Source organism: Podarcis gaigeae (assembly GCF_964106915.1).
Source record: "Podarcis gaigeae genome assembly, chromosome: 15".
Lineage (NCBI taxonomy): Eukaryota > Metazoa > Chordata > Lepidosauria > Squamata > Lacertidae > Podarcis > Podarcis gaigeae.
Genome location: NC_139692.1, coordinates 23,081,177 through 23,104,769, shown reverse-complemented (window position 1 = coordinate 23,104,769; position 23,593 = coordinate 23,081,177). Strand labels below are relative to the sequence as shown.

Genomic DNA, 23,593 nt, shown 5'->3' with positions numbered 1-23,593 from the left:
ACAAGCGGTAAAAAAAAAGTTTCTAGCTTTTCCGAATGGAAACGCACAGCTGGAGTCTCAGAAGAGAGATGGCCAAGGACAGTCTTGCTTCCCCTTCCTTCTCCCTCATGACTAGCAGAATAATGTAAACACATGCAAAACTTGCTTGATTTGCATAAATTATACAAGCTGCAAAATTCCATTCTCTTTCTCCCCCCTTTAAATTATGTACAGCGTTCACACAAGTTTGGGTATCTCTCTCACAGGCACACATAAACACGGTTGAGATGGCAGTCTCTTTTGATAACAGAAACACATACATGGTTCTTCAGTGAATCACTTCATAAACTTTTAATATGTGGAATGTTTCCTTCTAAGACACAGACACCTGTGCAGTCGGATGTCCACCAGTTACAAATATTTCATTAAATTCCTGTTACTACTGTATAAATATTGGGCTTGGAGATGGGCAGGAGGAAGATGGGAAATACTGTTCTGCACAACCCAAATGGCCACTTCTTTACAGTCTAAAGTCTTTCGGCGGCCCAGATTACGGGGCTAACATACTTCATACAGTAGGTCCACAGATAAAATAATAATCTAATATTATTACACAACCTTATCTTTCAATAAAACTTTGCTTTATAATAAAATATCTTATTAACATTGCCATTTCCCATTATGTGTATATATACATACATAGATACATATACCCACACACACACATCATAAACAAAGCGTTGGTTTGGAGCTTTGCTACCCAAATGGACAGGAAAGAACCTCAGCTCTGTCTCAGCTTATAAAGCCCAGTGCCAGTTCATCAACACAATGTCCTGGAATGACTCCACATAATACATAGGTAATTATTTCTTACTGGAGTCAGTGAAATAAAAGAGAATGGACTACCACATTCCACATGCAAGCCTTGGTTTGCTCTATATTGCTCATCTTTATATGGTCATAGGAGAGGAGATTTGCATTTTTTAAAAAAATCCTGCCCTCTTTTCTACGCTTGGTGTTCAGGCAGGACTTTTACCATAAATATAAATAAAAATAAGATTACTGGGATTTTGTTTTGCACACCGCAGGGGAAGAAAATGCACAAACTCTGGGATAGATGTACGTATATAAAAAGAAGCCCTCCCACCAGAGAACAGAGGAATTATGGGAAAGAAACCTTGCATGAGAAGCTAAGTAAGGAAGGTCAAAAGTTTATGGGTAACAAGAGCTTAGCGACACTGCTGGGGGGTGGCGGAGCGGGGAAGCCCACTTCCTCCCTCCCCTCCTTTAAATGTACATGTGTAAAACTGAGCAATTCTCCAGTTTTCAACTTGTCAAGCTGACAGATGAGCGTGGAAGGGCACTGCTGAGGGAGAGAGCCCTGTCTGATTTACAAAGCAAGCATTCTTCCAAAAAAAGAAAAGAAAAAAAATTCTTTTTTTCCTATAAGAATCATAAACATGATGTTGAGCTACGCAAAAGTGGGTAGAAGACATCTCCAAGAACAGGGGGCAGCCTTTTACTCTTTATGACAGTTTCCTATACTCCTCAGTAAATGGTGCATCTGCCCCTTCTCACAAGATTTGGGGGTGGGGGGTGGGCTTGCTTCTACGGCATGTAAGAGGAGCTCACCGGTGTTGGCCCCGTAAAACTCACCACTCCAATACACCTTTCAAGTAGTAAAAGGCAAGGCTAGAAAACTGACTCATGCAGAGACAGGACCCAGGGACCTCAGAGGACCTGTACGTCTGTTGCATCTCTGCGTTGGCTTTAAAAAAAGTGCTAATTTATGAGCAAATTGCAGGGCGGGGAGGAAGGCCTGGCCTTTGGTTTCCACTGCGGTGTAGCAGCTTAGCACAGGACTTGGATCCGAGAGACTCAGGTTCAGATTGCCAGTTAGCTGTAAAACTCCTTGGGTGACCTTGAGAGAGCCATTTTCTCTCACAGGGTTATTATAAAACAAAAAAGAATTTTATTTTTTGGGGGGAGAAACATGTACCTCACCCGTGGCTCCTTGGAAGAAGGGTATGATAAAAGAATGCTATGTTTTTTTAAAAAATGCAAGGGTTTTGGGGTTCTTCAGCCACAAGGATGGTGGCAGTCCGTTAAGAGCTGCCTGCAAGCTGAGAGAGGTATCTCAGCAGTGGAGAGCGAGCCTTCACAAAACAGATCGAACACATGACCGGGTGACCAACATGAACTTGCCCATGAGACAAAGAGGCTCCCATTTAAATGCCCGGCACTATCTGCACTGAGTCTGGCCCCTACGACACCCTTGAGAGTCAGCAAGCCAAAAAGGTTATGCAAGTGATTGTGATTTAGCAGAGTGCCCTGCAAGTTGCAGTGTGTGTGTGTGTGTGTGCGGGCGCACATGTCAACCCCTGTCAAAGTTTTGATCTCCTTCAGCGTAAGTGAAATCCAGAAGGGCACTGATATCCAGTAGACCAAAGTCTAGTAAAACACTGCTTATAGAACATCCCCCTTCCAACCTAACCCTCCGGGAACAAAGAGATTGAGAGGCCACCCAGGTGAAGGGGCACCAATTCTGCCACTTGTAATTGGAGCCCGGCTACTGAGCCACACAAAACCTTTTCAACACGTACCCTGTGTATGGCCTGAAAGCCCGAGCTCCCCGACTTGTGTGACTGCAAGGACCCTCTTAAAGCTTTGAAGAAAGACTTTCATGCTAAGTTCACAGGAATACTGGAGCAGCTGGGGAGAAACCAAAGAAAAGCCGCACACACACGCTTGAAGTCAGTCACCTCCTCTTAACAATTCGCCGCCACCGCAATCTGCATTGGGTCGCAGCGCACCTCTCACGGATCTGGGCCTGCTGGAGAAGCTACCTGGTACGTATAGAAAACCAAACCTCAAACGACAAACCAAAACGAATCCCCCCACTTCCAGAAAGTCCTCAATTTGTGTACATGAGGTGGCCGTGAACCCCCTGGAGATGGGGGCAGGCTATTTGGCTTTGGAGTCCACATAGATTTTATCTCCATCCCGAATGCCGTAAGAGTGCAGAGCCCGCGAGTTGTACTTCATCTCCTCGGGGCCGAAAGGAGCTTCGTGGTCAAAGTAAGTGACATGCATGTTGCTGGTCGGGAGCTGGACCAACGCTTTCAATTGTTTCTTTAGTTCTGCTACCGTCTGGTCCAGGCGTATGGTCATCTCCTCCACCTGGTCTCTGAAGTGAACCTCGACTTTGGCGCTGCTCTGGGGCCGCAAGTCCACCACCGCCAGCTTTTCCAACTTACCGTATTTTGTCACTAGCTCATGATACCTGAGAGAGAAAGAGACGGGTGTTACAACCGGTGCCGCAAATCCCCGCACTCAGTGCTCTTGGCTATGAAGTTGCTTTATTAAAATAATTCTTGCATCAAAGCCCTTCAAGGAGGCTAGATGCAGAAAACAGAAGCTTAAAATTAAAGCAAAAATCACTGGAATGGCAGAGGAACTGATAAAACCAAGAGGAAGAGAAATCCCACTACAGCAGCTAAAACAGCTTCAAATAGCCTTGTGGGGAGAAGAAAGGAAAAATCATTTGTTTGCCGCCAGAAGGGACCAACAGCAAAGAGGACCAAGAAACCCTTAGGAAGGACATTTCAGCACCCCAGAGCCCACTATGGGGGAAAGGTATTAGTCACTGTTCCTCAAATTGTGAGGGGACCCTTAAACTTCTGAAGATGAACTCAAAGAACAAGAATGTTTGAGTGAGAGGAGATAATCCTTTAGGTACCCTGGATTTACAACATTTTGAATTTTTAAAAGGGTCCAGAATCTGGAACTGGACCCCCCAAACTATGCAGAAGCCAATGGACTTGTCACTTCTATGCTCTCAATTTTATGAATTTCCCTGCTACAACTTTTAGGAAGCATTTCTTGTAATAATAATAATAATAATATTTATACCCTGCCCATCTGGCTGGGTTTTCCCAGCCACTTTGGGTGGCTTACAGCAATATATAAAATACGTAGTAAAACATTAAGCATTAAAAACTTCCTGATATGTTATTATGTGTCATTAAGTAAATTAACTGGAATTCTTGGGACTGACCCATGCAGTGAGAGATTTGTAAGATTTGGGGCAAGCCCAGAGTGGTGACTGTGCACAGCACTGCTGAAACTCGCTGTTTTCACTGTTCAGAGAGACTGTCTCTCTTATGGTAAGCAAGCTCAAAGCCCTGCTGGTTGCTGCTGATGGAACATTCTAACAGCAACAGGTACACAGTCTTGCGGCTCCTGAATTTCCACCTTAGCAGTGCTGCTAGTGACCGAGAGTTCTTTGCCGTACTAGTGGGCAGGCACATAACCTAAGTGAGGATGCAGCAGTGACAGAGTCTCGCCTCCTGCTCTCACTGAACATGCAGAAATCAGCCCTTCTCCTCCTAATTCTTTCAAAGTTAAAACTCTACATGGTTCAACGTTGCTTTAGCAGCTGTTAATATTACTTTCCCCTACTTTGCACTCTGATCTAGGCAAATGCCCTGCATTTCATTCCGCCATCAAATATGCCATCAAGGTATCTGTGCCCCCCCCCCCAAAAAAAATCAGGAGCAAAGGGGAAAAGCCGAGAGCTGTGTCTGCCTGGACAGCCATGAACCTGCTCAGCAAGTTTCACCATCTTCCCAGAGATGCTCTTTTGTTCTGGGCTCCTGGGTAGAGAGAGAGAGAGAGATCAGTGTTTCCTCGCTTCTCCCCTCCCATCGCCCTCACTTCAGGTATCTCTCCGATTGGTAATGAGGAGGCAGAGTCTCTTCTGCCGGGGCTGGGAAAGTGGCAAAAAGTCAACCCGAAGCACAAGGTAATTGAAATAACAAAGACAAAGAGTGGCTGAGAGGAGGTAACATTTCAGAGTCTCCAGACGATGCCCGGGACTGAAAGCTCCTTTTGTCTCCTGTCCGACTCGGGGGCTTAAACGTGATCGCTGCTGTGTCACTGCTCCTGTCAAGAGGATGATGGAGCCTGGCAACGGAAGAGGGAGGCCCCCCGAGGGACTCATGTTAAATGTAGGAATGCTCTCTCAACAGCGAAGCCTCTGTCTGCCCGGAGGATGAGGTAACCGACGCAGTGCGCTATGATTTCCCCAGCATCTTGGACACAAACGGCCTTTATCAGGGCGGAAGGCTCCAGCAGAGGCAGCTGTGCCTGCTCTTGCAAATCGGCAGATAGGAACAGCCCGCATGGGAAACTATTACTTGGCAAAGATGGAGGAAGATATGCGTTTCGGAAAAGGGGCCGTCGCCTAGGACTGTAGCGGGTAAAGTTAACGGGGAAGGAGCTTCCCAGAGTGCTTTTCAACACTTCAACCTGCACCAAGCACTTTGTAGCGGCTTCCACGGCTTAACACACCATGGGCCCCCCAAACTGCTTCTGTGGTTATAGTGGTACCTTGGGTTAAGTACTTAATTCGTTCTGGAGGTCTGTTCTTAACCTGAAACTGTTCTTAACCTGAAGCACCATTTTAGCTAATGGGGCCTCCTGCTGCTGCCGCACAGCGGCAGCATGATTTCTGTTCTCATCCTGAAGCAAAGTTCTTAACCCGAGGTACTATTTCTGGGTTAGGAGGGTCTGTAACCTGAAGTGTATGTAACCCGAGGTACCACTGTATATAGCAGGGTCTACTAGGGCAGAGGTACAAGTGACAGAGCAAATCTGGACAAAAGCCTGCCTTACACGGAGCATGGCGAAAGCACACTTTTGAGAGTCCTTGGAAACAACATCTCAATCAGCAGAGGTGCTGTTCCTGTTGTCCCCAGGTCCAAAAACCATATAGGAAAAAAACAAGCAGGCTAAGAAGAAAGCAAAATGAAGCGGAAGAATTGGAAACTTGGGGCTACAGAAGGATTTCCTTCAACTTGGCTTGAAACTACTGAGAGAGGTCATTTCTAAGGCCAGCCTCTATCCCAAAATGAGAAAGATGGCCATTTCCAGTACATTTTGCTTCCCGCATTTTCAGCTTGGCTCTCACATGCCTAGCACGTATGCTTTCCTATGAACAGCACATCTGCATAGTGCTGGATCAGCATTTCCTACAAGTCATGGCCCTTAAAGAAAAAAAAAAAAACATCCTCACACACAAGTTTCTAGCAATCTTGTTTGCAACCAAAATTCTGAAAACAATGAAGTGTCTTTCATTTTCAAAATGAATAAAAAATGAATTAAAATGTTGAAGCAGCAAACCTACAAACATTTTAAATATTACCAAATGATATAATTAAAATAACTATTTAAAAGGGCCTGTTGAAAGGAGAGCAGTGATGGGGCATTTCAGCACCTCAGCGCTGAAACAGAAAATATTGTTACTATTACTATTTTATTTATTTATATCCTGCTTTCCTCCAGAACCAGGACTCAAGCTGGCTAACAAAAATTCAAACAGACATGGATATAGCACGTAAGCTAAAAACATGTTCAAAACAATAAAAAACAAATTAAGCTATAATAAAATTAAAACAATGTTAAAAGCAAATATATAACATCTAGTGAACAAATCTCATAAAAACAGCATGACACTATTACAAGCTCCTTTGTCTTGCAACCTCCAGCAGATGAGGGTAGGTAGGGAGACACAGAGCAGGGCCCCAGTAGTTCTCCAGGATCAAGTATAGTAAGCCTTCAGCTTATGTGTTTAACTTGTGTGCATTAAGTTGTGCATGCTTGGCAAAGTGAATGAATGAATGAATGAATGGGCATCCAGGAAAAATGACCTTAGCATCCCCACCCACCATTGAACCCAATGTGTATTGACTATACACGATTTTTGCTTTAGGGTCGATCCCTGAAGCATAGCCTCCATGTAAGTTGTGGGCTTATGTGGATTCATATCACAGGAGGCAATTCTTCAGAACACTGTTGCTGGCTCAGAAACCAGGTCATTTGGTGGTCTGGAATAAAAAGTCAGTGCCCTGAATTGCTATTTGTTCTTCTGCACTATGGCTGCTATGCTTTACTCCTCAAGCATCAAAGTTATTGCAAATTCAATAATGTGACTAAAATGTGTGATTTTTATTTCACTCTATGTCACACGCAGAACTCAACCAAAGTTCTTGCAAATTCAATAATGTGACTAAAGTGTGTGATTTTTATTTCACTATATGTATGTCACAAGCAGGACTCAACCAATGAATTAAATGTCGTTGTTTTGGGTGTGTAGGTGCAGAGGACTGACACTGCTCATGTAAAGGTCACAGCCCTGGAAGAACTGGAGGGCTAAAGAGATAGAGAGGCTTTTGTTTGTAATATGGGCTGGAGAGGGAGGCCCAGAATGAAATGGGGTGCAGGGTGGGGAAAACGTACACAACCACAGGTTGAACATCGATCATGGGCCAAAGGCCTAGGATGTGGAACCTGAACCCTTGCCACTGGGGAGACCACCCCAGCCATGTGCAGCCTCGTCCATGGATATCCCTGAAATGGCACACTAGCTCTGTGGAGCGGAAAAACAGCTTTCAATGGGCGCACAAGTCTTTTAGAGACCCCACACAGATGAGGGCATTCGGACAAAAGGGCCATTGAGCACAGAAGGATGGGAGGGGTTGCAGCATTTTTAAAAGGCTATGAACCGGGGAGCAGGTGGGCGGGGGGAGGATCAGAGCTCCCCTTGCTTCCTACGTGAAACTTCTTTGGAAAAGGCAGAAAACAGCTTTCTAGAACGGAAGCAAAAATCGACACACAAAATGACAACGATGCTAGAAAAGTGTTGAAAGAAATACTTCTTGACCATTTGTTGGGTGGGTGAGGGAGGAGGAAACAAAAACCTCCTGGGGGGGCGGAATATAATTTGCTTTGTGGGATGGTGGGGGAGGAGAATTTATCAAAATATTTCAGGGTGGAATTGCCACTTCTGAGTGGCCATTTCCTCCCTGCTATTCAACATTAAGAAAAGCCATGTGGGGTGATACCCATAGGTTCCCACAGGCCGCACTTCCTAAAATGCCTTGCAACATCACATCACTCCAAAGCATTCTGGGAAGTGGGGTTGGTGGGAAATGTCACAACGCTCCCTCCAGGTCTTCTTGTTTGCCCACACTTTCCAGAGAGATCCAGTAACGTAAGCAGGAAACAACTCCTGGGAATTTCAAAGGAATTCCTCCCCACTCACATAAAGAAAGCAGGAGAAGAATGGGACATACTTTTTGAGAAACGAGGGGAGAGGTGTTTCACCCCAACCTTAAATGGAACACCCCACAGAGGGTCAGATTTGAGCATTTCACAATAGCACGGCCCCCCATTCCACAGGAATGTACGACTGTTAATGCAGAAGTCAAGGAAAAAGGTTGAAATATATTTTGTACAGGCAGCGGCTGTTTTAGGGCCATCTGGTATGTGCATGACCGTGCATGCGCATGTTGCGCTGAACCTGAAAGTGACCCACAAATGTCACGAAAAGGGGAGGGGTGGTGGGTTTGCAGGCTTTTAAAATGGTGTTTCAAATATACACGATTTCACTTGAACGTAACCCCTAAGTAAACAGGCAGGTGTTTGTATTGTTCTCCAATCAAGTTATTCATAGGGGTCACACAGACAGAACCTACAGTCTTCCACTCAACAGGGCCTCAAAACATAGGAGGACATTTTGCCACAGAGATCTCCCTAAGCCCTTTTCCTCCATCCCTTCTGGCCTGCGTTCCCACCCTCAACTCACTTCTATGGATCTCGAAAGACTTTCCCCTTCCCTTTTACAAGACAGACTGCTCCAGGAAGTGCTGGCCTGTGAACTGCTCGTTGCACACTGCGGCTTTTTTAAGAAAAGTTTTTGAAGGATTCCTTTATACAGGTTAGTACACTCTGGTGCCATTAGAGAAGGCTGCCACCAAGTTGTATCAGCCCCCATGCTGGAGTGGCCTCTCTGCACCTGGGCCTCCTGCCTTCTCCTCTTAACCCCACACCTTTCTCCAGTGGTCAGGTCAGCCCACACACCTGACTCTGCCCCAGAGAGAGAGAGAGAGAGAACAAGGAACCCTTTTCAAAACTGCTCTTGTGCTTGGGAATGCAAAGTGCCAACGAGTGGTCAGGCATTCCAACTGATGGCTTGGAGCATGGCCAAGTTTTCACTCCTTTGCGAATGAAGGATGAAAATGCACACAGGTGATGCCATCGAAACACATTCGGTTTGGGCACATACGTCTCTAGAGCTCAAGGGCGCTTAAACACCAGATGGCAAGAGGATTAGCCACTGAGTGCTGGCACCGAACTGACGGACTGGAACCCATTCCCAGAGGATGCTGACTTCTCAGTAGGGGCTCAGCTTAGTGAGGTGGGAATATCAATCGCCTACACAGAACTAACAGCCACATCCTGCCCACATAAAACTGTAAGGTGCCAGGGACACTGACAATATGGTATAAATGATAAACAGGTGAAAATATTCACACTTTGACCATATAATTTAACATTCATCTAGCATTTTAGATTCAGCAATCCTTACAACACCCTTGAAAGGAAGGTCAGTATTATTATATCTACACTGATGACAGATAGGGCATCTAATGAGCATGTGGCAAAGGTGAGATCTCAGTTTACAGCTCATAGTTTCTAGGAATGACTCAAGGGCTTTAAACAAACTCATTTCCTATTCTAAAACTTCTGGGACCAGAGGTTCTCACCTGAAAGGGGCTTCCTCTTGTGGAAAGTCCATGTAGTAACGAATAAAAAACCTCTCAGAGTCCTCTCGCTCTCCTTCCAAAATGACACTCCCGTTCAGCTTATTGATAGACGGTAACCTGCCATGTTCAAAAGAGGTGGAAATGTTACCATCTCGAGAAGGGAAAAAAGAATACACCCCCAAATTTAACAGGCAACAGCAAAATGATGAATATTGCGTTCCCATGGGATTTCCCCAGATAATTGAAAACATGAACTCTTAAAGGAAATGTGTTTTATTATGCAGGTGCCTTGGCGAAGAGAATTTAATCCGAAACCACATGTTACAATTTGAACATAAATGCATATGTGACAGGATTTCAAAAGAGGGTTTTTAAAAAAATAAATAAATACTGGCACTCAATGTATTGTAAGTTCAGCAAGGCGTTTGTTAAGTGTTGCCTCCTGATTGTGCAGAATTCAAACAGAAGGGCAGCCAACCCTCAGGTAAGGACAGGAAAGCAAGTTAGAGACGCAAATGTTTTGGTCATGTCTGATAGCGGTATACTCATAAGACTTCCACAAATGCAAAAAGGAAGCGGGGGGGAGGGGGGGAAGATGGGGAATTGTCAAATGTTAGGGAGGTATTTTATGACACAGTGACTCTCTTCACACATAAAGCTAAGCCAAACTGTGGCTTAGTGTGAACGTGCAAGTGACCAAGCCGAAGATGGTGGCTGCTGTGTTCCTCTGTTGGTCCTTCTCTTTCTGTATTACCCAGGGCTGAGTCATGGTATGTCTTAGTGCATCATTGGAACACAGGCTTGTTCTTCCCAAACACAACTCAAAGTGGCAATTCTTAGAGATAAGGCCATGAACGTCCTTTCCTACATGAACCTGATCGCTTTGTGAGATCTTCAAAAGAGGAGCTCCTTCAAAAGTTCCACACATTTGGAAGTTAGGGAGGCAATCAACAGCAAGAAGGCCTTCACTGTTGCAGCACCCAAACCATGGAACAGTGGAATGAATTCCCTCCTGGTACATGCCCTCTGGGTGCCTAATTTGATGCAGTTATAGGACAATTGAAAGCTGTTTTGATTTACTCAAATTCTTGGAAGGATTTGCCAGTAAATGTTGTAATAATGGTGGTTTCTGTTTGAGATTTTGCATTTGGGGAAAGGGGGTTATTATTATTTTTTAATGTAACTTGTGTTTTTATATTGCAATTTTATGCTGTAACAGCCCTGAGACCTGTGGGTATGGGGCAGTATACAAATTTAATAAAGTATTATTATATTATTATTGTTGTTGTTGTTGTTTTGTGATTAGATGAAATACTTAAATCGAAATAATTTTTTAAAAATTGTTTCCATAAGCTACTTCAATAGATAGAAATGTGGGGCATTTGTCTTTTAAACATGTAAACAAAGCTATATAATTTTAAGTTCCAAATGCAGAGTTTTAGCCATGAACATGTTTAGCCAAGATGACAGATTTTATGCAAAGAACACGTACACTGAAGTTCGTTTCAGCAGCACCTAGCCTATGTTGCTAGCTCGTAGCAAATGTGGGATAATTCTTTCATCAGACCTATTCCCAATAATCCAAACATTTTTAAAAAGAGTACAGCTAGCCACAAGAGTTCAGGAACCTGAATAAGGCTTGTAGATCAACACTGTCCCCCAGAACTGAGGCTGAGTTCAGAACAGAGAACTGCATTTACGGAAAAAGACCTGCTGAGCGCTTGAAAATAATTAGCATTTAAGAAAGCTGCTTTTGACAAGTGAGAACACCACAAGGTATGTTGATGGATGGGGACTCCCCCTAAAAAGATTTTGATGAGTAAGGATTCTAATGCCCAATCCCTAACCAAGCCAGGACAACTTCCTTCCTCTGGTACTCAGCAGTGCACTTAACCAAAACTGAGGTAACAGCTTCGACTCAGAAAGCTTACTGTTGGTCTGATTTCCCCATAGTTCCTTGTTTGGCTGCAAGGATGGTATTTTGGCATGTTTAGAAGCAAGGTGGCAGCTGCTTCTATCTTCCCCCCAGGAGTAAAGAGTTCAGAGCTCATACGACTCAACAGTTGTCAACTCCACATACAGGCCGTTTCCCACAGCTACTCCCACACTCTACCTGCTCAAAAATCTGAGCCATTCATGCTTGCTTTATTCATTCATTAATTTTGTATCTGGCCCTTCCTCCCAATGGAGCCCAGGGTGGCATCAAAAGGTCTAGTGAAGGCCACACTATTTTGGCTGCATTAACCCAGAATCAACCAAGAACAACAACAAAAAAACATCTGCAGACCTGGCTATTACCAGCTTCCTGCGCTCCTCATTGGTGTATGGCTGAAGAAGAGGAATACCCAGTAACCTCACTTCCTCGAGCTTGGGGAAAGAATTGAGTTTGTCGATGTCTCCCCAGCACTGCAGACCTGCTTTAAAGAAAGGGAGTGTTCAGGGAAGGAAGGTGTTGGAAAGGAGCAAATCAAAATAATTGGGTGTTCTTGTGTCTGTGCATAAAATTGACTGGGGAAAACAAGGAGACATTGACATTCCACCAGTACATGTGCAATCAGAATTATAAATTACTCTCAAGCCTAGTCTATGGATGCAGTCAAATCAGGTAACACAGTGGATTGGACCACTTCCATTTTTGGGTGGACGTGGCAGAACATTTTTTGAATGTTCACCCATGTAAACGTATCTCAGCCTGATGTGAAGACTGTTCTAGCCTCTCAGGATTCTAGTGTTTCATGACTGCCTCAGTTTGCCAAATGCATGGACCTAGCCTGTCACAGAGGCAAACCAAGACATGCTAGTGAATCAAGCAGAAAATCCCTTTGGTGTCCCGCTCATCCTCTCATACACAGACAAGCAGTAAAAATATAAGAAGCAGCTAAACTAGGTACAGGGAACCTTTTGCCTTTCAGATGCTGCACAACTACAACTCCCAAAATCCCTTGGCCAATGGCCATGCTTGCTGGGGCTGATGGGAACTGTGGTTCAGCAACATCTGGAGTGCCCCACTCCTGACCCATAGGGCTTGAGGAATGAAAAAAATGAATTTGAATTCTAATGAGATGTGCCATCCTCATTTTTCTAAAAAGCTTGTATCTCCCAATACCCTCTCCCATCGCTCCTTGTCCATGATCACAAAAAAACAATCAAGAGCCAGTCAACTAGGCTAATACATCAATGGTAAACAAGGTAGTATTTTACAGTACAGTAACTTCATGCTTTAGGAAACTGCACGGGCAGATGCTGAAGAACACTGGTCCACAGAGAAATAAGTGATGAGGTGTAGTTTAGGAGTCAGCAATAAAACCAAAATAAAATTTAAATGTGGGCACAGACCAATGCTTCCTTCCTTCTCATTACCATATTAACAAGATCATGTTGATAGAGGCAGCACATTCAATTGCAAGATTTGAAGTGTGTGTGGATATTAGAAAGATTTATAGCAAGTCTTAAATCTGGATCCAGAAGGGGATGCCTCACTGGGGACCTCACCTGACTTGTGCAGACTGATGGATCGCAAGTGTGGAAACAGCCTTGCCAGAGAATCTTCTGAGTCTTCAATGGCTGTCAGGTAGTTATTGGCCAGAACCAGCGTGTCCAGTGATGGAAACATTATCCCCAACTTTCGGATTTCAGTCCAGTCTTTGAGATTATTGTCAGTTATGTGGAGCAGCTTGAGAGAGTGGCAACAAACTGGAGAACAAGACACTGTTTTATAGTCGTTAAGGCACAGGAAGAGTTCCTCCAAGCTGCAAGAAGAAAAAAATTAAATGTTATTATACATCCAAGGCTTCTAGTGAAATAGAAATAAGTTATAGACATGCAGCAGAATGAAGTGGCAATGTCGTTTTCCTGAACTGTCATGTGTTAGGATGAAGGTAGGAAAACTGGGAGAAAAACAAAACAAGCCTTGCAACGTAGAAAGTTTGCACATCAGGAATGTCAGTAACCTCCCCACACACCGCCCCAGACTCTCTTACTTCAGTGTGTTGAAATGTCCTGCTACCAAGGAAAAACAAGCAGTAATGAATAAAAAAAAGGGACACAGGTGGCGCTGTGGGTTAAACCACAGAGCCTAGGGCTTGCCGATCAGAAGGTTGGCGGTTTGAATCCCCGCAACGGGGTGAGCTCCCATTGCTCGGTCCCTGCTCCTGCCAACCTAGCAGTTTGAAAGCATGTCAAAGTGCAAGTAGATAAATAGGTACCGCTCCGGCGGGAAGGTAAACGGCATTTCCATGCACTGCTCTGGTTCACCAGAAGCGGCTTAGTCATGCTGGCCACATGACCCAGAAGCTGTACGTCGGCTCCCTCAGCCAATAAAGCAAGACGAGCGCCGCAACCCCAGAGTCGGCCACAACTGGACCTAATGGCCAGGGGTCCCTTTACCTTTACTAATGAATAAAAAACAACCCCGCACCCACCACAATCAACAGGCCGGGGGCATGTATAGGGAAGAATGACGCCGATTTGGAGCCCATCCAGAACGTTGCAACCAGACATCTAGATTTTTATGAAAAAAAATTGCAAGGAGATCTTTAACCAGAAGCTGTCAGCCAGCCATCTCGCCACCCCTTCAAAGGACAGCATCTCCATTATCAAGTTTTTTGGTCTTGATAATTGAATAGCATCTCAGAAGAAAATAATATATTTACACCGGAGCACCACCATCTGCAAATCAAGATTGGGGGGCAGGGCTTTGCATCAGTGCACTTGGCAGTTCAGAGTTAGTGCGATATTGGAAATAACATTATCTGTATGTGGCACAAATCCTTTAAAATACAGCAGAATGAGGTTGTGGACTGTTCAGGTGATATAGCTGGAGCACTTCAGACTATAGGCAGAGCACAAGTACTTCTGAATGCTCACCACCACATAAAAATAAAATCCCTCAAAGGAGAAAGGTAGCGCAGTAGAGTGAAAAGTTCTAGTCCAGCACTTTGCCTATGCCGAAGTGCTACTTGCAGGGAATTTGGTGCACAGTCCACCACAGCTCGCCTCTCCATGTGGCTCCCTAAAGTGAAAGTGGTAAGATCACTTGCCAACTACTTGATAGACCTGACGGAGCCCAATTTGAGAAGAACGTTTACCATGGCCCGTTTCCATTCTATACCCACGGCCTTCTTGCAGGGGATTTATTCTAAGACCCCTATTACTCAGCGTCTATGTCCATGCACAATGAATGAAGTAGAGGACTTCATACATTTCTTTTTCTACTGCCCTATTTATGAGCTAATAAGAACTAAGCTCCTCCTCTTGATCCCATCCACCATCACATCTAAGGAAGACTGTTTGAAATCGCTTCTTGTGGGCGCAAATCCCCAAATTTCACGTGGGGTGGCAATCTTTATAGTGCAGGCTTTGAAACTCAGGGCTACTCTGACTGGGTAGTGTGTCCTAGACCTGGACCTGTTTTAATTTTTTTCTTACCTTTTTAACCTAATGTGCCGAGCCTATTTTGGGGCCATTATATGCTTTATATACATCCGCATTTTAGATTCCCGGCGCCGGCAACTAAATCTTTACATTATTGTCTTAGGGTAATTTAAATGTCATAACGCCAGTAATATCGCTTTGAATCTTGTTTGGTCGCTTGTCTCTAGCATTTTTGTCTTATCCTGCTATGGCTGTATGCTAATGCAATAAAGGTTTGAAGAAGATGGTGCATTCATATACATAGACTCCTACCTGCACTTCAAAGTGGTTCAACCCACTCTACCACCTTATTACGTGACACTGTGTAGACCAGCCCTACGTAGGGAGCAGAGAAGAAAACTTTCTTCTATATTAGGAAGTCCTGGTTCAACTCTTCGCCTCTACACAAGCTTGCAAATTAACCACCTCTTTAGTCTAAGGTTAACACAGCTCAGCATCCTGGTCTACCTTACAGAGTTACTGTAGGGATTAATGCAGCTGAAGCTCTCTGAACATTCTAAAATATGGTATACATGCAAACTATTTATCATAAATGCACCAGGCTGCTAACAATGACAGGCTTCGGAACAGCCACTCGCCCGACTGATAGCAACAGGTTGCAATCAACTCAAGCTATGACTAACACAGCTAAATGGGGGCAAGAGGACTAGTACAACTTTTTGAGCTACTAGGTTAGTTATGTCCATTAACTTCAATGGGTCTACTCTAAGTAGGACTAGCAACCCTATAGCTGTTTTCCTAAATGAATTTCACAGCTGTAACAAGCTTTCAACTGGGGGCTTCTGATCCAATGCACAAACTTCTGTTACTTGCTGTATGATACGCCAATCTGTCCGTAAAGGGCACCTGCCCTTGCTGCTCCAGGCTTACTCTGGCAATTCTTGCAGTATTGTATGGACCGTTTCCCAAGATGCTTTGCTGTTGTTGAGCACAAGTTTCCGAATGCCGGCAAAAGACCCAGCACACGTCCTCTCTAAGACCGACAGATTCAGAGGGTTGGAGCTCAGGTTCAGAAACTCCAGGTGGGGGACGTTTGACACAATTTTACTGACCTGAGCAGAGAAAGAAGAAGAAAAAAGGAGAAAGAAAAGCATATCAGGCAGTAATCAAATCTCAAATATTCTGTCCATGGGGGCTGGGATAAGGACAAGTCAGGATGGGACCCAAACTCCCAGTACGGCTCACTGACTCAAAGAATGATACGAATTCTAACAGCATTCAAGATAGTTATCTGTAATTCATACCGCTGCTATTTGCAGATCTAGACTGATTGGCTAATTGCTTGTTCACCTCAATGCTTCATTTAATTGCACTCTTTTTAAAAAATCTGTGATAAGGGGAAAAACCAGATCGCTGGCCGGCTTCATAAAATCTACTTGAATGACAGCTAAAGGGGGAACAAAATGCCTCTCAAGAGCCAACATTGATCAAAAGGGCTATTTCACCAGGGATTATTCATTGTTTCTGCCATCTTGCATGCACTGAATTCCATTTCCAGGAAAGAACTTTTATTCCAGAGATTCTGAGTTTTCATTCTGCCCCGCTCCACAAAGCAAATTCCTAGATATCTTAGGGCTTCAGTTTGGAAAAAAAATCAAGCAGTTCTGTGGTCAGAAGGCTGCAGCCTTCAGGCAATGGACCATCTCATATTGTCTCTGGCTTTGCATCCCTACCTTGAGTTGCTGCTACAAACTTCCTTATCCACCTCGCTCTCTCTTACAACCAAAATCAACCTCATTTAACAAAACAGGCTACAAAGAGATGTGGTACAAAACTGAGCGAATTGTCGTTAGTAGTACTGGCTCAAAGAATAGGGAACGAACCTCAAGTCTACAATCAGGCAAGCGAGTTTTTGTGGTAGGGGGGCCCTGACACGATAAAGCAATTGGGGCATCAATGACAGAGGCTATGTAGTCAGGATTGTTTTAGAACCAACAGAGAACTGGGGTGTTATTTCAAGTGGAATGTACCCACAGCTCAGTGGCAAAGCAGTTGATCTGCACATGGAACAATCATGGAATAACAAAACTGTAGAGTGGGAAGGGACCCCAAGGGTCATCGAGTCCAACCCCCTGCAATGCAGAAATCTCAGTCCAAGATTCAATTGCTGGGGTTGCTAGTTAGAAGACCTTTGGCTTGCCAGACTTGGAAATGTCGCTTGAAAGGCCCCTGCCAGTCCTAAGTTTCAGGCCCTGAAGGGCTGTGACCCCGAAGGTTTGCCAACATATAGCATGCATGGCAGCAAACGACCCACCTCCTCACATATACACATTCCCCCAAATGCCTTATGTGAGCACATGTACCACAGCCTCTGGTCTCCAGGATTAGAATATGCACACACAGTCTGGCGGATGTGAAAAGACAATGGGAGTGAGCCACTTCCATCATGTCTGTCTTTGCCTTCCCACACCTCCTGTGTTGTCCAATCAGAGCTCTTGATGATCGTGCTCTGAACCGTGGGAGAGGGTACCTTGGTGTACGGCTTGTGGCTTTCTAGGGATTCCTGGTTGACCACTGTGGGAAGTGACGTGGGATGCTGGGCTTGTACCAGGGCTGCTCTTATGTTCTTACAGGACAAGACGAGTTTTCAAACCTGACAAACTAAGGTTTGCACAAATCATAGTTTGCTTACAAACCATAGTTTGCTTACAAACCATAGTTTGCTTACAAACCAAGCCCCCATATCACAATTTGATTCCTTTTTTTGCATAAAAACATAATTTGTCAGGTCCAGACAAAACAGTAAACTGCACTTTGCCACCATCTCCTCTCTTGTGTCTGAAGGAAGGGGGAAGATGGAGCACATGAGTCCAGGATCTCAGGCCTTTATGTGCTGATGTTTGAATGCAATCTTTGTTGCTTTCACTGCAACAAACTAACATGGCCATTCCGCTGGACGGTCATGACCACGAGACTGGCATACTATTGACTGGAGCACATTCAGAACTCCATGTAGGTCCAAGTAGGCATGATTCAAATTTCTCAAGGGTCAGGGGTGGGGTGGGGAAAGACAGTGACAGTTAAGGGCTTTCAGAAGGTTGGATAGGAGGGTGCAGCAATGTTAGCTTCCAACCCCTCTTGCCCACTGGTCCAAGTATACTGCTAGTAAGGAATTCATGAAGCTGACTGAGCTCTTTGAAACCATCTTTCCATATGCTGGTAACAGCCAAGTATGTTTCACAAGCCAGATGGAAGCCCCGAGAAATTGAACAGGTACCAAGTTAGAGGGCAACTATCTCCCATATAAGGGACGCAGGTGGCGCTGTGGGTTAAACCACAGAGCCTAGGACTTGCCGATCAGAAGGTCGGCGGTTTGAATCCCCGCAACGGGGTGAGCTCCTGCTGCTTGGTCCCTGCTCCTGCCAACCTAGCAGTTTGAAAGCACGTCAAAGTTCAAGTAGAGAAATAGGTACCGCTCCGGCAGGAAGGTAAACGGCGTTTCCGTGCGCTGCTCTGGTTCACCAGAAGCAGCTTAGTCATGCTGGCCACATGACCCGGAAGCTGTACGCCGGCTCCCTCAGCCAATAAAGCGAGATGAGCGCCGCAACCCCAGAGTCGGCGACAACTGGACCTAATGGTCAGGGGCCCTTTTACCTTTTTATTTCCCATATGGTAGGTGAAACTGTGGCAGCTTAGCAGGAGCCACACAGGGCAGTAGACTGGTGTTGGGTGCCCTAAAGAGACTCATGAGCTGAGAGATGGAAGTTAGAGTAGGCCTTACTGATTCAGGAAGAGGAAGCTTATGCTCCAGGGAAGTTGGGAGAAGGAATGGAATGCAGAAGAAGTTCAAAAGCCTCCCAAGATAACAAGCTTTGGGTCCATCACAATAAAGCTGAGCTGGCATTTCCAAATGTGAATTAGAATCCACCTGGAAGAGCCAAATCTGCTTGCAGCAAAAGCAGCTGTCCGTGTAACTGTTCAAACAATCTCCTCTACCTCATGCCAGTCTTCTAGTTTATTGTCAGACAGATCCAGTTCGGACACATGAGCACAGAAGGCAGCGATCTCATTCTCATCCCCTGCACAGGTTATTCCACAGCTGTTCAACACCAGCACACTTGGGAGGTTGAGACGATCTGGAAAGACAGGAATGACAGTGCATTAATTTGTGGGGTGGTCTAATTTCAGCAGATGAAAAGAATTGCCTGTACAAGCTGGGGGAAGCAGAGTCAGATCACACAATAACTGGTGAAAAAAACTGCTCAATGAAGAAATGGGCAATGCATCACATTCATAAGCAATTTTGCCTCAACAAGCTGGTTTATGTCAACTGTATGTGATAATTCACTTGCTATAAAGATTCAGGCCTTCAGGTACTTTTCTTCCCTGCAGACATTTAATAGACAGCCATAGGTAAAAATAACACTGAGACTGTCCCAAAGTCATTTAGTTCACTGGCCTTCAAAAAAAGATGGCTGATGACCCAAAACTGGGTTCTGCTCAAAGCTAAGCTGCTCATACTGGTGGAACCATTTCTAAGTTCTGGAATGAGGAGGAGGAGAGAGAGGGGAGGGGGGAAAGACAGATGTAGCCAATAGCTACAGTTAAGAATTAAGTGGGTTGCATATGAAGGTTGAGATTAACAGTGGTCACCAGACATGAAAAAGTTGAAGACCACTACTTTATTCAGGATGTCCCCAGGTCAAGGACTGCAAAATCACATCTGGTTCAGCACCTGGAAATCCCAGTAAGGGTACACCGAAAATTCATCCTGATTGCCATTCATACGTGTATATGGGTCAGTTATTTTTGTTATCAAGGGCTGCTTTCATGATGCTTTATTGACATGCCATGAATTGACTCAGCTCTCACTTGGTGGAAGGAAGATGTCTTAAAATAAAATAAAAAACAAACCAAATCTGTGGTTGCTATCTAGGGCAGAGTGGACCCATTGAAACCAATGAGTTTTAGTCATGCCTGACTTCAGTTCCTTGAAGTGGAATGCTCTCCCCAGGGAAGTTCGCCTGGCACCTTCATTTATGCACCTTTAAGCGCCAGGCAAAAACATTCCTTTTTAACCAGGCCTTTGGTTGATTTGATTGACATCCTATGCCTTTTTACAGAGTGTTGGGGTGTGTGTGTCTTGTTGTTTTTATTTTGATTATGTATTTTGTGGTTTTATATTCTGATTTTATTCTGTGAACCACCCTGAGACCTGCGGGTATAGGGCGGTATATAAATTCAATAAATAATAATTATAACAAAATAATTGATTTCAATAGTTCTCTGAGTAAGACTGAGTCGGATGCCACTCTGTAAATAGGCATTTTCTTATGAGGCTTATTTGTTTGAATCGTCCAAATTTCTTTTCATGTGCTTTCAATTTTGCTGTTCTCCTGTTTTTAGCTTGTGTTTCTGTTTTAATGATATATTGTCCTGTTTTTCAGACCGTAACCACTTAACGATATTTTTGAAATACTAAGCAGTATATAAATGCTTTTAAATAAATAAATAAATTTTGATTTTGGTGCAAAATCATGACATGTGTACTTCTGAAGACTGAGTGTAACAGTCCCAAACCTGAGACAACCTGATCACATACCCCAGCTCAGGATCCAGCTTTTTCGACATGATGAGTTCATCGTGAGCCCAATATGTGCAAAAATTGTATTATGCAACCAGGTGGTTATTCTGAACAGGATCCCAAGCCCCATTTAAGATGTCAGAGACAGTGAATTATGACAACCACTGAAGACGGGAAATCAGCAAGAACATTCAAAAAGACTGTTTGCTGAATACGCTTGATGGCAACATCAAAGATGGAATCATGTAGTAAGCTCTTACCTCTCTGTATGTTAAAGTGCTTCTATGTGAACAACAACATAATGAGTAAGAAGGTGAACAGGGCAAGTGTAAGATCCACTGTGCATTTTGAGAGCTGCTGAGCAGAGGGGAGAGGGAGGTTTGAGGGCTGCACCTCAAATAAGAGACGGGCAATCTGCTGCAACATATACAGTATTATTTCAGCATGTTAGACGACGGAATAGGTTCGTGGATAAGGTGACCTTTTTATCATTTCTAGGCCCACAAATGAAGACTTTAGAGGACTAGCCTGGAAGTTTTTGTTAAGGTGACTCCATTGTGTTTCATTTTGAATGACATATGGTGCATTCTGTCCTTGACTGACTCAACTTAATTCTGCTCTTTTCTGTCAAACTCAGTTACCATCATTTCCACCCAAATAATTTCCTCGTTCTTCTCCCTTTGGGGATGGTTGCGATACAAATCAACCTGACAGCACTTTAAAATTACGCTGCATGGTATGGTGTGTGTGTGTGTGTTGGGGAGGGGAGTTTGCATTATGGAAAGAAAACTAGATCTAGGTTTAGCCACTCCCCGCATTCATATAATTGGAGGAAAGATTGAATAAGTAACCCCATCTCAAACAACTTTTCAGCCATGTCCCTTGGAATGTCAGACAAGAGAAACACACTCCTACATAAGTCAACATGCAGCCAGAAATTGTACCTTTCATAGGTGAGCCCTGAGGTGTAGCTGGGACATGAACGCCCATTCCAGGACCACGGCGGTACGGGAAGTTTTCGGGGCTGTATTTCTCACAGAGAACTTGCATGAAACTTCTCCCACTGGGCAGATCCATGGTCCCTTCCTGAAATTCTAGAGTTCGGGGGTGGGAGACACACAAACAAAACCAAATTACACTTTGCAGCAGTGAATATCAGGATCCATTCTCTTACTTAAGCGAGACCAATTGGAAAAACACAAGTAAGCAGTCGTTCTGTCTGTTTGGGGTTGGCTGTCAGGAATTCCCTCTGTAAGAAATAAAGGAAATGTGAGATATAAATGACAAGCGACCACGGGTGCACAAACACACGTGTGCTGGCAAGTGTCTCCCTCACCTCTGGGAAGCACTTGGGAGGCGTTCCAAGCAGTTCAAGAATGCAGCAGACAGATACACTCAAGCCCTCCTTCAAAGTCTGGAGCTGGCTGAGAGATGTCCTCTTAAGATTATGCTGCACTCCAGAGGTGTCCTGAAACTCTGTATGATGCTAGATATAAGACTCTGTTTGCCGCCGCACTGGAGGGAAGGAAGGATCCTGGAAACCACAGGTCTGGCTAATCAAAGATCTGTTGGCCCCTGCCTGTGAGCCAAACAAACCCATTCAACAAAGGTTATCACCTCACTCACTGCTGTACGTTCCCATCAGCCTCGCTCAGGGATGAAACCTAGGAAGCTCCTTTTTACCTGGTTAGGCTACCTGCCCACCTAGGCAGAGAATGTTTACTTGACATGCTGCCTGATCCTTTGAACAGGAGGTTCCCTTTGGGGTTGTGTGCATATTTTAAAATTTGACAATTATGAACCACAGTAGTCAAAAAGACACATAAATGAGAACACCTTAGGACTAACCAAGCAGAATACACTATAAGCCTATTTCAAGGGGTTACTTACCGGTCTCAGCATCAGCTCTCCCTAAATTAACAGATGTGAATCTCAGCAGATGGCATTCAGGAGAACCCACTCCATGTTTTCAGAGGAGAAACATCACATGTCCATGTATTTCACTGCATAGGGGTTTTTTTTGGGGGGGGGGTGAAAGGTGGGTGAGAAAAGGAAGACTGTAAGCAACATTATTTGCTTTGAGAAAAACTGAACAATTTGATTCTCTCTTCTAAAAGAACAGGGCTGTATCCAATGTTCTCTGCCTGCCAGCACAAGGGCCCTTAAGCAAGAGGAATCCAATGCAAGAATTACAGATTGCACCACATTCCTCTGGCACAAAACCTTTCACCACTGATGACAAATATACTGCTAAGTGACTTTAAAATAGCACTGCATTGGATACAACCCATAATAGCAGCCTTTCTGGATCAAACTAAGGTTCATTTGATCTAGGTTTCTGTTTTCAAAAGAAGCCAGCCATACACTTCTTGGAAGCAGTGTTAGAACCTTAAGATATATAATCTAGGCCTGACAGATCAAAAGTCGTATTTCGCAATAGGACTTTTTGGTTCCTGAAATTCATTCTGATTGTGCGGATAAAATATAACAGGTAGAATTCTGCAGGATGTGCTGCTAGTGTGTGTGAAAACAGTCAAGATCCAAGGATCCCCAGGCATGCGTCTCCAGATGGTGGAGATGTCAGGAGCCATCCTCGTCCCCAGGCATCTTCACTTGGTTGCAAGTGGCCATAGGCAGGTGCAAAATACACCTGGTGAATTTTGAACGCTGCTTGGAAGAAGCAATGGGCACTAGCTTAAGTGAAATTCATGGAAGATGAGAGTGTCACCAGTATTGTGCTGCAGGGGCCATCAGCAAGAAAATGGCCTTCAAGCCATGCCTGATGACTTCCTGGATGCATTTGGTTAGCCAACGTGGAAAACAGGATGCTGGACTACATGAACATTTGGCCTGACCCAGCAGGACTCTTAAGCAGAGAACACTACTATGCAATCACTGTCAAGTGTTGGTTTAGCCTGCTTTCCTGTTAAAGGCCTCATTTCCTTACCAATGATGCAGCCTCAGTAAGGATTCCTTGGTGCTTATATTTGATAGCCTCAAATTAGGTAGTTCTTCCAGCAGAATGGTAGATAGGTCATATCCCAATCGC

At 44.4% G+C, this 23,593-nt stretch overlaps 1 protein-coding gene across 1 annotated transcript; it reads right to left on the bottom strand.

Moving 5' to 3' along the window:
- Positions 1 to 303: 303 nt before the first annotated feature.
- Positions 304 to 22,549, bottom strand: TBCEL (tubulin folding cofactor E like). Its single transcript, XM_083714091.1, has 8 exons — positions 22,435 to 22,549; positions 21,489 to 21,638; positions 18,957 to 19,096; positions 15,891 to 16,072; positions 13,080 to 13,336; positions 11,875 to 12,001; positions 9,588 to 9,704; positions 304 to 3,262 (listed from the first exon to the last, which is right to left on the bottom strand). The coding sequence occupies exons 2-8, from the start codon at positions 21,619 to 21,621 to the stop codon at positions 2,944 to 2,946; spliced, it is 1,275 nt and encodes a 424-aa protein (XP_083570217.1). The 5' UTR covers positions 21,622 to 21,638; positions 22,435 to 22,549; the 3' UTR covers positions 304 to 2,943.
- Between the last annotated feature and the right edge of the window lie 1,044 nt (positions 22,550 to 23,593).